Source organism: Erithacus rubecula, assembly GCF_903797595.1.
Source record: "Erithacus rubecula genome assembly, contig: SUPER_Z_unloc_6, whole genome shotgun sequence".
Classification (NCBI taxonomy): domain Eukaryota; kingdom Metazoa; phylum Chordata; class Aves; order Passeriformes; family Muscicapidae; genus Erithacus; species Erithacus rubecula.
In genome coordinates, this window is record NW_027635650.1 from 793507 (window position 1) to 808939 (window position 15433).

At 45.3% G+C, this 15433-nt stretch overlaps 1 protein-coding gene across 1 annotated transcript; it reads left to right on the forward strand.

Moving 5' to 3' along the window:
• Window positions 1-8077: 8077 nt before the first annotated feature.
• LOC306815054 (guanine nucleotide-binding protein G(I)/G(S)/G(O) subunit gamma-10) lies at window positions 8078-14262 on the forward strand. Its single transcript, XM_079331658.1, has 3 exons — window positions 8078-8247; window positions 11480-11611; window positions 13381-14262. Exons 1-2 carry the CDS (start codon window positions 8167-8169, stop codon window positions 11603-11605), a joined length of 207 nt encoding a protein of 68 aa, XP_079187784.1. The 5' UTR covers window positions 8078-8166; the 3' UTR covers window positions 11606-11611; window positions 13381-14262.
• The last annotated feature ends 1171 nt before the right edge of the window (window positions 14263-15433 follow it).

The window sequence follows — 15433 nt, forward strand, 5'->3', positions numbered from 1 at the left end:
ATTTCCTTCTCTGTGGAAGTGCAATTGGCTTCAGACCCTTTTGAACTTCTGCTCCAGAATCCCAGGGGTCGGCCTCGGGTCTCGCCAGGCACCTTCTGCCAAAGGCTCCAGGACAGACCATGGTTCCCAGCTTCAGAGTAGAGCACATTCTTTACCTCTGGTCCTGTCCTGACTGGGCCAAGGGCCACCACAAGAGCGATCTCCTGTTTGATCTGGGCAAAGGCTTGCTGTTATTCGGGGCCCCAGTGGAAATCGCTCTTCTTGCAAGTGACCAGGTAGAGAGGGCTCACAATCTGTCTGTACTCAGGGATATGCATTCTCCAAAAACCTATAGCACCTAGGAAAGCTTGTGTTTCCTTCTTGCTTGTTGGTGGAGATATTGCAGTGATCTTATTGATGACCTCAGTGGGGACCTGGCACCATCCATCCTGCCACTTCACTCCCAGGAACTGGATCTCTCGGGCGGGTCCTTTGACTTTGCTGTTTTCAATGGCAAAACCGGCTCCCAGCAAAATCTGGATGATCTCTCTTTTCTCAAACACCTCCACTGCTGTATTCCCCCACATAATGATATCATCAATGTACTGCAAATGTTCTGGAGCCTCACCCTTCTCCAGTGCAGCCTGGATCAGTCTGTGGCAGATGGTGGGGCTGTGTTTCCACCCCTGGGGCAGTCGGTTCCAGGTGTACTGCACGCCCCTCCAGGTGAAATCAAACTGAGGCCTGCACTCTGCTGCCAAAGGAATGGAGAAGAATGCATTTGCAATGTCAGTGGTGGCATACCACCTTGCTGCCTTGGACTCCAGCTCATACTGGAGCTCCAGCATGTCTGGCATGGCAGCACTCAGCGGTGGAGTCATTTCATTCAATGCCCGATAGTCCACAGTCAGTCTCCATTCTCCATCAGATTTCTGCACAGGTCAAATAGGACTGTTGAAGAGTGAGTGGCTCTTGCTGACCACCCCTTGGCTCTCCAGCTCACCGGTCATCTTGTGGATGGGGATCACAGCATCTCGATTTATCTGGTACTGCTGGTGGTGTACTGTCATGGTGGCAATTGGCACCTGTTGCTCTGTCACTTTCAGGAGTCCTACTGCAGAGGGGTTTTCTGACAGTCCAGGCAAGGTGTTCAACTGCTTAATGCTCTCTGTCGCTACAGCAGCTATTCCAAAAGCCCACCTGAACCCGTTTGGATCTTTGTAGTAGCCGTTCCTGAGGAAGTCTATGCCTAGAATGCGCGGTGCCCCTGGGCCAGTTACAATTGGATGTTTCTGCCACCCCTTCCCTGTCAGGCTAATCTCAGCTTCCAGCAAAGTGAATTCCTGTGATCCCCCCATCACCTCAACAATGGAAACAGGTACCTTCCCCACATGTTCCGATGGTATGAGGATGCATTGTGAACCAGTATCAACTAGCACTTTATGTTTCTGTGGCTTTGATGTGCCAGGCCATTGCATCCACACTATCCAATAGAGCCTGTCATCCCATGCCTCTCCCTGGCTAGAGGCAGGGCTCCTCTAGCCCTGGTTATTATTTCTTTCCTGGGCATAGATAGTGGAGGTTCCTTCCAGGGGATCTGACAGATCATCCTCTTTGCTGTAATACCCTGCACCTTGCTTGTGGGAGGTTGAGGCTACCTTCATTTTAGTGCGGTTCCCTCGGTTAACATTTCCCTCCCTGAGCTGACACACCCATGCTGCCAGGACAGAAGTGGGTTTCCCATCCCATTTTCCCATGTCTTCCCCATGGTCTTGCAGGAAGAACCACAGGTCAGCTTGTGAGGTGTACCCTCTCTCCCTAGCTGGGGGGCATGAAGCTCTGATTTGGGGGTCTGCGACTCGTACTGGTGCTACGCTGATCTTCCTCATCTCCCTCATCTCCTCCCTCCTCTCCTCCCTCATATACCTCATCCTATCTTGGACCTATTGGAGGTCCCTGGCCACGGCAGAGACATTGGCCTGCATTGGGCCATTCATCATGCTCTCGAAATTTCTGAGTTTGTTGGCAACAGAACACACTGTCTCTGGGTGGTTATCAGCATTAATCATTTCTATGTAGGTGGTATGTTGAGATGGCCCCAAGGCTGCCAAATTCCACAGCATCTGCCCTGTGCACTTGACCTTCTCAGGGTCATTTTCATGCAGTCCATCCCTCCCAAAGAGTACCTCTAATACTGCTGTTTCTCTCAGCTGCTGGATCCCTTCCTCAAGGGTCTTCCAGCGCATTCTACGGTGGTGCTCCTGCATTCTCTCTCTGTGTACAAACTTCTCTCTCACACTCATTAAAAGCCGGTCCCAGAGGGAAAGGAGGCCTTGCTCCCTTACGAATATCTGGTCCACACCTGAATCCTGGGCCAAGGATCCCAAATTCCTGGCCTCAGTTCTATCCAATTGTACACCTGTTCCTGTAAGGTCCCAGACCCAGAGTAACCAAGTTGTAAAGGGCTCACGGCCCCGCCGTGCAATTACGGAGACTATCGTATGAGAGGGACTTGGTGACAATCTCAACCTCTGGCTCCCTCGCTGGTTGTGAGGACCCTCCTTGCTGATCCCCATTATCTAGGTGCCTCATTTTAATCTTAGATTTTCTAGTTTCCACAGGAGCAACTGCTGCTGGCTGTGGCTGCTTCTGTGATCCAGCTAGAACCTGGACAGATGCAACATCTATGGGTTCCACTGCAGCACCATCTGACTCTCCCTCTTAAGGGCAGGGAGAGGGTTTCTCACCAGTTGGAGAAAAGTGCTCCTTCATCATCTGGCTGTGTTTCTTAAAAATCTGGCTATGCTCCTTTAACCTTTGGCCTATATCCTTCACTAGAGCCCCTACCCACTCTTTGTGGCTCATTTCTGCGGTGGGCTGTGGGGCAGGGTTAGGCTCTGGGGCAACATGCCTAGTCCGTGGGGCAGAGGCACGTTCTGGGGCAGCATCTCTATTTCTTGGGGTAGGTATCAGAGTTGTTGTCCGAACCAATATTCACTTGTTTCTGAATGCTAAGTAGAACAGGCCTATCAGCAATGCCAGACACTGTATAATAGCACTAGCAATTAAAGCAGATCTGAAATCCTTGAGAACCGGTGGGGTAGCCTCAAAAAACTGGGTGATGGGTTGGGAGAAAATTTCCCTTGCACTCGTTACCTCACAGTAAGTACCATTACTGAAATAACCCCAGAAACACGCAGTTAGAGTACGATAGCTCCAGATCCATGCAACCACTTCCCAGAAAAAATTAAAAACCCATGAATTCCTGATATAATCAATCCACCAAATGAATCAGATAATAGCTACAGTAACTTTGGTGAGGGGGCCCATATTCAAATAAGGGCTTGCAAATGGGAATGAGATATCTGTGACCACATGGAGCCCAAACCAGATTGAACCAGACAACATGTTGCCACTTAAGAGAGCTGTTATTCCTGTATTAACTCTCAACTCAGTGCCCTCTGTCCCACGTCTGGATCACCAAAATCTGTCCTGGTTTGAAAGGACAGGTGTCTGCCAGTAAGGGCAGAAATTTCCCTTTGAAATAGAGACTTCAATTCCACTCTCCCCAAGTATTATAATTGTTTGAATCAAGGACTCTGAGGCAGAGATAAGGGGGTGGGAATAACAGCTCTTTTACTAATATATCTAACTGTACAAGCAGAAACAACAGCAGTTGTTAAAATTGCTAACAGAACAGAATAGATAACTCGGTGTCAGTCCCTTTAGATGCAAGCATGCTATTTCTGTGCTTAGTCCCAGCCCGGAGCTGCCAAGGGCAGACGGGAGCACAGGCGGGAGGGGGGAGGCAGCAGCCACGCCGATCTTGGGTGGGAAAGGGCTGGAGCGGCGGCTCCTCGCTCACCGTGTGTGTCCGGGTGATCAGCTGTGTCCACAGAGGCAGGAGGCTGGAACGGGGCAGATGCAGGGCAGGTGATCACAGAGGGTCTGGCTCTCCTGTGTTCCACTGCGTGGGGCTGCAGATGGGGCGTCCTGCTCCAAGTTCGCTGGAAACACAAGTCCCCTCTGGAAGCCCGAGAGGCCCGTTTGGGAGCTGCTGCCACCAACCCCTTTTGTCTGGAGTCATCAGAGATCCTGGGTGTAACCCAGCCAGCTCCATTGGTATGATAATGGGAAAAATTGACACTGTAATAGAAAAACACTCAACCTCCAACAGATGGGACTATGATGGACAGTGTTGGTGGGCATGGTGCTAATCCCGTGTATGTATTCAGCATTGCAGGCACCTTGGTACTTTGGGAGTTCTTTACTGTGAATGATTAATAATCTTTGTATTTTTCTCCTCAGAGAAACAACCTATGGGGGTGACACATCCTTTTTTTTTTCTCCTTCTCCTTTTATCCTTCCTTGCCCTCCAGGCTGATTACGGTAGTCAAGAATTTTTAAGATCTTTGACGACATTTGAAACCCAACTGGTCTTTTTACTAGGAGCCAGCATGTTGTTGCAAATGGTTCAAGTCTTCTTTAAGGTTAGGTAAATAACTGAGAGCATTATCCAGATATTTGCCTGAAAGCTGGACAGTTTGGAGTAGTGAGAAGGAGAATTGAATTAAAATGTATAGGTTGAGAAAAAAACAATTTGATAATTGAAAAGAAAGTAAAAAAATGTAACGATAACAAAAAGGAAAAAAAAGCAAGTGATGCATAGTACAATTGCTCATGTAACTCTGACTGATGCCAGACTCCCCTTTTCAAATACAGATTTGTGGCTTCCCCAGTTTAGGTACTGGGCACGACATTCTGTGATATGGAATACCCCTTTGATCAATTGCAGTCACCTGTCTCTCCTATGCTCCCTCCAAGTTTGGGAAAGCATGAGAAAATGAGAGAACAAAAAGGCCTAGACTTCAGATAAACAAGACTTACCAAAACATCAGTATGTTATCTACACCCTTCCCATCCAAGGCACAACACAGTAGCAGCTACTGAGAAGAAATTAACTATATTCCAGCTGAAACCAGAAGAGCATGATAGAAATATTATGCTCTCTGTACACAGTAGTAAAATTGAAGAGGATCTGATAGATTGTTCCTTCATCTCTGTTGGATATAAAGCAGCAATGAACTTAATTAATTTTGAATCTAATTATCAATTAAAATCTAAAAATTGTTAAAGAAGGTGTACAGAAAAAGCTGTGCTTGCTTTCCTGAAGTAATCTTAGGAACACTGCAAAGGTGCTTATGAAGTGAGAGATCACAGCTTTGGTGTGTTGCTGCTTCATCCCCCAAAATAACAGTCAGTCTCCTGCAAGGGTGGAAGAGTGAAGAATAAGTGGTAGAAACAGTGAATGAAGGTAAGCACGAATACAGTGGATCTAAACCTGTGTATGCATTTCACAGGCTAATAGCTCAACTGCTCTTGTCCTTCTGCCTCCTTTTGCTCTGTCCTTTTCCAAGACAAATATTTGGGTTATGCAAATATGAAACTGGAACACGTTTATGTTTTCCCTTGTTGTCTACCTTCCTTATAATCAAGACTAATTTCATGACCTGATAGTACAGTGAAAATCAATGCAATGGAGGTGCAGTCCTGGCAGAGGACAGAGCTGTATCTTTCAGTGGTAATGGTGTTCTATCTCCGTAACCCTTCTGGTTTGATACCAAGTGGATGTAGAAGTCAAACATATACAACCTGTTGGAAATGAGCTATTTTGGCTCATTTTGGAGTTTTCTCTTCTCTGTACAAGCTACCCCTTTGAAAATAATCAGATGCAGACATAAGTTCATAGAACGCAGCAAAAGTTTGCTGGGCAGAAACATTGCAGTCACATTCCTGTGACAAAGGATAGAAAAAACTCAAGTGTCTTTAGAAAGCTGTCAGCATTGCAGTGACATCTCATTATCAGGGACTACTAGACATTTCTAGACTATCATGGTAGTTCTACATTATGTCTGTCTTCTGGGCATAAATTTTCAGAGACTGCTGAGAGTTACAATAGTAAGTCTAGTATAGTCAGTGTAGGTTGAATTTACTTGAGAGAGAAATGTCTACATGAGCAATTATTGTTGGTACTGGGTAGTGGTGAGATCATTATGGGGAGAAGGGTTGTGAGGTATTAGGATCTTGGAGAAGATTCAGTGTATCTTTTTCATGACCGTGCTGAGGGTCTGAGTATGCCTGGTTGTCCCTACAGAATAATAGAATCATTAAAGTTGGAAAAGACCATTAAAACCATTTTTCTGTTGGACCTAACTTTGCTCAAGCCTCTGTTGGGAACACCTCCCCAAATGACCAAGAGTGACCACTGGAGTCCCCCAAAGAGGCCCATGCAGGCACAGTGACCTGTAATAAGGCTGCACAAACTAAATGATTATGCATGAGGCAGTGGTAACTAGGTACTAGATAGGTGTGTTTATGTAAAGTTTTGAGTATAAATTCTCTCGGTTTTCACTCCTTGGTGTGCTTGATTTGTAGGAAAACTTCCACCTTGTACCTTCTGTATAATAAGCAATATCTCCTTTCTAAACTTAAATGTTTGTCTGTGTTCTTAAAATGTCTGAGTTCCAAAAATCTGGCAATACCAGCACCCCAATTTTCTTGTAGTGTAGTTTCCTTGTAGTGAGGGGCCCAGAACTGGGCACATGACATGTGGTGAGGCCTCACCATTGACAGATACAGAGGGACAATCACTTTCCTAGTCCTGCTGCCACACTATTACCAATATAGATCAGGATGCCATTGCCCTTCTTGGCTACCAGGGCTCATGCTGGGCCATGTTCAGATGTTGTTGACCAACACCCCCAGGTCCTTTTCTGCCAAGCAGCTTTCCAGCCACTGTGTTCTAGCCTATAGCACTGTCTGGGGTGTTGTGTCCCAAAGGCAGCACTCAGCACTTGGTCATGTGGAACCTCACACAGTTGGCTTCAGTGCATTGATCCTGGCTGTCCTGATCCCTCTGCAGAGCCTTCCTGCCCTGCAAATCAACTCACATTCAACTTGGTGTCATCTGTGAACTTGCTGATTGTGGACTTTATCCTCTCATCCCAGTAGTTGATGAAGACATTAAACAGGTCTGGCCCAAATACTGACTCCTGGCGAACACCACCAGCTGAATTCAACTTCATTCACCACAATTTTTTGGCCCCAGCCATCCAGTCAGTTCCTTACCCAGCAGAGTTCACTCCTAAACACCATGAGCTGGCATTTTCTCCAGGAGAATGCTGCGGGAGATGATGTCAAAGAATTTGCTGAAGTCTGGGTAGACAATATCCACAGCCTTCTGTCGTTCTCTAGTTGTGTCACCTTGCTATAGAAAGGCATTTGGTTGGTCAGGCAGGACCTGCCTTCCACAAACCCATTCTGGCTGGGAGCGAACTCCTGGTTATTCAGTCTTATGTTCTGACCAACCATTTTAGGATATAAGCTTCATCCCAACAACTTTTAAACAAGTCAGCAAACTTACACCTGGCAAATCCCTGCCAAAAAGAGGGAACTTATTTATGGTCTCTCCTGAAATGCTGGTGAACAGCGCTGGGTGGGGAGAGAGGAGATGCACCAACACTGACAGCAGTTGCCAGCTGGAACCTAACAGCTGCCTGTGGGCAGAAGACATGTTTAGAACTCCATCTTTGTCAGTGTTCAAGACCAAGTTAGACAGGGCTCTGAGCAACCTGATGTATTGGTGGCATCCTTGCCCATAGCGGTAGGGCTAGAACTAGGCCGTATTTTAAGTCCTTTACGATCTAAACTATTCTGTGACTCTGTGAATTCCCTTTCCCCTCTTCTTCTCCCCCTTTTTTCCCCGACTTCCTTTCTCCCTTTCCCCCTCTTTTACCTTTTTCTCTCCAGTTCTCCGCTTTTTCGTCTTTTCTTTTTCTATTTTTTTCTTCTTTCCTTTTTTCCCCCCCATTTCCCCCTCTTCCCCCCACCCACCCCTTTCCCATTAAATTTTTCGCTTCCTTTTTCCCCCGTTATTTTTCCAGGCCGCGCTGTGACCAGCAGGTTTCCGGCCGGCGGAGCCGCTGCAAGGCGCTGCAGGCGGCGGGTCCGGCGAGAGCCGGGGCGGTGCCGGGGGGCTGGGGCGGAGCGGCCCCGGCTCCGGCCCTCCCCAGGGCGGAGAAAACCCAGCCCAGCCCAGCCCAGCCCAGCCCAGCCCAGCCTAGCCTAGCCCGCCGGTACCGAGCTGCCTGTCCACTCCATCCCCTCCGTCCTCCCCGCCGCTTCGCTATGTCGTCGGGCGGCAGCCTGAGCACCATGCAGCGGCTGGTGGAGCAGCTGAAGCTGGAGGCGGCCGTGGAGAGGATCAAGGTGAGCAGGGGAGCGGGGTGCGGGACCCCCGGACCGGGGGAGGTGCAGGGTGCCGCGGGAGAGAGGAGCCGCTCCTGCCTTTCCCTCCGCCCTGGGAAGGAAGGGGACGAGGGAGCGTGTGCCCGGCGGGCTTCGAGCCCCGGCCGCACGGGCGCGATGGGAGGGAGTGCCGTCCGCTGGGGGAAGGAGCCGTGATAAATTATACAGCAGCTCCTCGTTAGTTCCGCTCCAGCAAGCGGATAATCGGGAGTAGTTCCTCGCAGCGGAGCCAGTCCGACGCCCCCCTCTTGGGAGCGCTGGCAGGATCTGCGGGGGGAGGCGGTGCGGGGTGGTACCCGCTGGCGCGCTTGGGGACGGCAGACGATTTGCTACGCATGCATGAATCTTCTGCTGCTTGCACATTTCCAGACAAAGGCAGCGCGATGAGGCAGTTCTGTCGTCTGCCAGCTCCTCAGGTTTGGTGACCTGACCGAGACCGCTCTCATCTCCGGCAGGTGTGGGGGGGGGGAGGGGGGGGGTTCATCACCACGCACAAAATCCAGAATAGTCTGTGAAGGGATGGAGGTGAAATTAATTCATATCCTGCACTTTCCTCGTCTCTCTCCTTGCATTCGCCATTTTTCTCTGGCCAGCTTCCTCAGTCTGACGACAGTGCCAACACATTTAGCTGCAGGAACTTAGCTAATTGATTCTAAAATAATTCAAAATACTTGTTCCCACTACTGCTATCCTGAGCTGGTGAAAATTTGGAGGGTTCGTTGCAAGGTGAAATCACCCTGGCTTTTGGGTATAATCCTAATCAATTTGTTCATGTTACTACATTTTATTAGCAAAACAGAATCAGCAGATGCTTGTTTCACTAAAAGTGACTGTGTTTATCCCCGGAATAAGGTGTGGGAGTATGCGAAAAACAGCATGTTTCAGAGTAAAAACGTAGGCTCTTGAGGCAAGAAGAGTTGTCAAACCCCGAACCAGTTACTGTTGGTGCCTGGATCTCTGATCCTGCTCATTTTGAGTCGTAAACTCAAAATACTCTCCTCCTCACTATTTTTTTGTGGGTGGGGAGTGGCTTCAAAATACATAGTTTGTAGTTCAGAGGTGTTACTTTGTGGCAGAAACATATTCTGGAGCTGGACTTCTCAATGCTACATGGGGTTTTTTTTTCAGGTTTCTTTCGTAATCCAGGAGGCTTGTCCCTAATGGACCTCAGACTCATGTTTCTCGTATCCCTGTTCACAAGCAGTCTCTTTCCAGGTCTGCTGTTCTAGGAGCCTGTTCATGGCTTTGAAATGACACACGATTAAAAGTGTGTCATTAATTGTGTGTATAAATTGTGTCATCTGGGTTTCTACATATAGAGTATAAAAATAACATTAAATATATGCAACTGATGAAGAACCACTTGGTTCTGTTTTAGCAGACACTGAAATGGGAGAAAACATTGTTTCAGCTACCTTGAATAGACAATGCATTTCCAGACGGAAGCTGGTTATGAAAGGATTTTTAAAAGTCCATTCTATACTGCCAAGTTTCAATGGTGATTTTGTTTACCCTGCTGGCTAAAGAAGCAGACAGGAACAATATTTTCAGAAAGAGGAAACTGAGTAGGAAAGAAGTGCCCATACACATCTTGCATGCAGGAGGTTGCTGAAGTGAGTATGTTTATCATGTGGTGAAATACTGCAGAAACTTTCTGTGTGAACAGGAGAAAAGAAGAGTGTTACGTGGCATAGCTAGGACTAAGAGTAGCCAATTCTGGTTTGTAATTTTTGGGGATGTACCAGGATATACATAGTTCAGTATGTGTTGGAGGGTTTGGCGACAAAGTACAAGGAAGTGCTGTGGGCACTGCTAACTCTCAAAAGGAGAAAGCCCCACATGGCCTTGGCCTGACCAGTGTTGGCTAGTGGCATCTCTGCCTGATAGCCACGTGGTGCACAGGCACCACCAGGAGCAGGTGCTCATGCTGCAGGGGATCTGAGGAACTGGGCAAGGCAGGAGACTCTATTGCCTCCAGAAAGGGCTTCTCCTCAGGAAAGGACAGCATGACAAAGCCTGCTGACTTAGCAGGAATCCTTGCTGCAGATGCTTCTCCCTGTACTCTGCTCAAGAGAACCTGGGAGGCTGAGGGAAAAAAGCTGCTCATAACAGGTCCCTGAAGTGCCAACAGTCACTGGGTAAATTCAGGCAGTTACTGGGATGAGTTACCTGGAGAAGAGTTGGAAGACAGTGAGCAGAAGAGCAGCAAAATAGCAAACGAAAGCATGTGCTAGGCCAGATTTCCCATGTGTATCCAGATGCTGTTAGATTGGATAGCCCAGAAACAAAATTCCACTGGGTGTTTGGGGTGGTTCCTTTATACAGGAGGCTAGGAAGTGTGGGTGGTCATCGTGGTTATTGCTTTGGCAACACCACAGAGCTGTGTGAGAAGAGAAGTCAGTATTTCAAGAATCCTACAACAAATGCTGAGTTGAGGTCAGAGGTGAACTTGTAGTTCCATCAATATATTTAGTATTTCCTTTTATAAAATATGTATCAGACAGCATGGGTTTTGACAGTTTCCTGCAGCTGTTCCTAACGCATGTCTGGGAAACTGGAAATTCCTCTACATTTTTCTTTAAAAATGTAGGCACAACTTACTTGCCATCCACAAGGAGAGCAGGGGAGTTCAGTGCTGAAGGCTTTTTGCCTTTGGGATCCTGGGCTTATTCTGCATCTCTGGGCTCTTCTTTTAGGGGGCCAGAGTGTGGATTTGAAGTTCTCACTTCACTGCTCAAAGATGGCAATTTGGACTTCAAAAGCTTTTCATCCTCATCTTTTTGCTTTAACTCCTTGTTACACTCTGTGTTGTTTAAAAGTTTGGAATGAAAATCCTTTTAATAAATTATTAGAGGATATACGTGTTCAATTATAAACTTCCAAACACCACAGTAGATTGCAAAATGGTCATGGGTCTTAGCATTTTAATGAGAAGAAATTGCACCACACTAGCACCTCAGTCCTCAACACTCTTCTGGCATATCACTAGCATAGTATTTCACGTGTGCTTCATCAGAGCTTTGTAAATTGTGCTTCTGTGCTGGTTTACTTGGTGTTCTAGAATAGAATCTAAGAGGTGATTTGGCTGCACTCCAGCTCCCTTTGATAATAGCATTTGAAGAGGAAATGCTTAATAGATGCTTGTGAATGAATTAGTTTCCTCTCTGGAATTTTTTTTTTTTTTCCTTTTCAGGTCTCTCAGGCAGCTGCAGAACTCCAGCAGTACTGTATGCAAAATGCCTGCAAAGATGCCTTGCTTGTTGGGGTTCCTGCAGGGAGCAATCCCTTCCGAGAACCCCGATCCTGTGCTCTGCTCTGAAATCAGGTAATAAAGTCAGAGATGCCATGACAACCACTCTAATTTGAAACTCAAGCCCTTGGAGGAACAAAAACACACAGTGATAATTGTTTAGGTGTTGAGTTCTTGCTTGAGTGTTCATCGTTTCTCTGCTAGCTCTGTAAATGGTTTTCTGGGTTTTTTAGGTGTAGCAGTTGACACATGTCTCTTTTCTACACCTCTTTGTAGAGGTGTTTTCTGCATGAGTTGTTTTTTGTTGGGATAGTTGTGTCTTTGTGTTTGTGCAGCATTAAGGTAATTAGCAGCATCCAAACTAATTAAAATTGTCTAAGACACACAGCTGTGTTTGACATAGCCAACACTAGACAGTCACACACCCAGCTTGGAGAAGTAAGACAAAACTGTGGCAATTTTTAATATTCTAATGACTAGCCCACAGCTTAAGAAAGAATCACATTAGAATACATTTAGGCTTTTAATGTCATATTGCAGATCATTTTGCTGTGTCTGTCCTTAGGCTCTTCCAGTTCTTACTGCTGGTACAGCACCAAAAACAGTGGAAGCAGAGAGGAGCTGAGGCAAACTGTAATCACATCCTTTGTAACCTTTTTCAGCACAGATCTAAAAGATGAGCTACTCCCTGAACTCTGCCTTAGTGCTCTGCCTTGCCTATACCCCTGTAACACCTGCAGAGTAGGTGGGTGGGTGGCTGACCAACATTTGCAAATCTTTGGAGTCCAGTTCCACGATTCCCAGTCTGGCCTCTCCCATTTGCACAAGGGCTATCAGTGATTGCAATAGGAGAAAAAAAGGCCATACATGATAGTACTCTTGGGCAGAACCACACCATAACTTGGAAAACCGACTTCTTTTGCTTGACACAGGAATGTGTAAGAAGGATATTCCAGAGGAGTTACTCCTCCTTACAAGAAAAAATTAAAATAGCTCCTGCTAAAGAGCTGAAAAATCTACAGAGAGAGGAAGAAACACTGAAGTCTGTTCTTTTGATGAGAGTGCTATTAAAGAAAAAATGAATGTTTTCTCTAAGGGCAGAATCTAAGTTTGAACCCAAAGTATTTGTAAAATCTTTCCCTTGCTCCTGCCAACTGCTCCTGAGCTTGCACTTCAGCTTTTGCCTCATTAATAACATGACTTCAATTGTTGCTACATAGGTTTAACAAAACAGGATTGAACCTAGAGAGAGGTAACAGCTGAGCATGAGACGCTTTCCTGGAAAATTCTGAAGATGGTGAAGCAAAGGCAGATTTTCTTAACTTGGGTGCTACCTGTAATTCTTCATGCAAATAAGATACAATTTTTAAGGGCCATTGCATATATTCTTCTGTTGTTTAAGCAGCCTTTCTACTTTCTGGGTTTTTTTGAGGTCTCTGTGTGTGTATGTGTGTGTGTCTATACATTCTGAGGTGATCACATCATACAGATATATTATATATATATTACAAAGTATTTTCTCAGAAGAACTTGATGATTAATTCAGAATACTTTAAAAAATGCATAGCTCAGCCCAGGTTGTAATTTTTTTTCCTGATAGATCAAATATTTAGTTTATTATTCTTGTGTTACTTTAGGATCATAAGAAATTCAGAGCAAAGCAAAAAAGCCAGTTAAAAATTTAATGATACTGTGAGGATACCAACTTCCAGCAAAGAAAAGTCATTGTTAGGTTTTTCTCAGTGCAAAGGAGTTGCACTTTTCTGTTATAATTTGTAAGAGTAATTACATCTATCAGCTTAAGAAGACGGCATTTAATAAGTATTTTTTTTTTCTTCTTTTAGGGAAGGTCATTGGAGAATTGCCTTCAAGCATGACATGAATAACAACTGCCTTTCCTTCACAAGAAAAGTCTCTGTCTTTTATGTGGCTAATACAGCATCCTAGATATCTGTGTGCTGTTGTGAATCCCTATTCCACTATATTTTCTTAATGTTCTTGAAGTTTTTTTAATGTAACTCTTACTCTTTTCATAATCATCACCTTTTTTACTACACTATGCTAACTATACAAATATTACTTGAGAAGTTTACATTTTAGAAATGAAAAACTTGTGAATTTTTAACCATATCTTGATAAACCGTAACACCAGAATAATAGCAAAAACTATTCACGGGGATTTTTTTCCAAAATTAAGCAACCCAAAAATGAATAATTAAAGTATAAAGCTAGATGCTGCTAGTGCTGAAGTAATGTTGTTAGATGACAATTTGATTCCATTAGCAAGACCTGGAACCAACGTTAATTTTTTTTCAAGGGCATCTCAGTGCATAAATGACACATTTTAGTAACTGCTGAACACAATATGTAGCAGAGGCTTGATTCCCAAAGCATGTTTTTTGCAACACTTCTAGTCAGTAAATGCCTTCTGCTTTGTATTTGTAACAGTACTGCTGTGGTGAAACTTTCTTCACATATTTAAAATGTTACCACACAGACACTAAGAATCTGTGAACACCCAAAGATAATTGCATGCGTTGTTGCCACAGTTTGCAATACACGGAATTTACTAAAATGTGTTTGGTCATTTGTCTTCAATTTTTTGATAGAGCACTTTTACAAGAACAACTTTTTTTTAATAGCTTTTTAATTTTGTCTACTTTCTATTGTTTGTATTAATCTCTTTGAAGTTTGGAAATAAAATTCCTATCCCTCTTGGCTTTGAACTCATTGTGTAATTGTAACAAAATTGCAGCTACTGTCAGGAAGAGGATATTTGAATTTTGCTGTGGGAGGGAAGGACTCAAGCTCTTTGCTTTGGGAAGCTCTTTTGCTGGGGGACAGAAGAGAAGGTTGGTGTTAGATTTTTAGAAACTGTATCTTATTAGTAGAAAAATCCTATTTATATCCATTGACCATAGTGGTAAATATTAACAATGTTACAAGGCTCACTTTACACATTTTGAATCTGTAAGGAAGCGTTCTGCTGTTTGAGTACTTAATGTTCATGAATGTTAACTGAAATAGGGCAACAATGTCTTCCAGGCAGTTCAGTCTTTGTCAAATATTTTCATGCTGCTGTCCTGCAGAAGACACCAACATGAGAACTGTGATACTGTCAGTATGTATTGCACCTTTAAATAGAAGAGAAGAAAGAAGAAAGAATAGAAGAAGAACAGAGAGAACATCCTTCGTTCCGAGCTTCTCTTCACTCTGACTTCCTTTCACTGTAGGCTATTGAAGTATGGCAGTTTATCTGTTAGTACTGGGCACGGGTATGGAAATTTAGAGAAAACCAACCTACTCTTGTACAGAGGCCAAAATGTCAAACATACTGATGAGTGTATACATCAAAGGCCTTTGGACAGACAGCATATGGCTGCTACCTACTTCCTCACAGGGATGCCCTTCATATTTCTTGTACCTCTTGCAATACAACCTCTCCTCATCCCCACAGCTGTTTCTCTCCCTGTTGCATACACTTTCAGGCTCAGCAGTGTCAGCTGGAGCTTGGGTTTTGAAGTGGCTGCTGAGTTGGCATCAGGAGTGGCCAAACCACAGTGGGCAGCAGAGAGCCACCACTGCTAGACAGCCAGTCAACCACTGCTGTCTCTTGGCTGCCCTGCCCAACTCTATCTGCTCTCTTGCAGCTGGAGCACCAGGTCAACACAGCTGGAGTAGCACTGTGAGCATACTGCAGGACCTGGTTGCATCAGTGTCTTGTACCAGCAAGGACTAGAAGGATCTGTGCAGCAGTTGTGAGATGGATTGGGAACTCTCCAATATCCCTCTGAGGATGGTGTTTATTCCTCAGGCATGGATTCCAGCCTCTTCAGAAGAGTGTGGTTGCTGCACCCCTTTGGTCACAGGGCAATGTGTATCTGAGGGTAGAAGAAG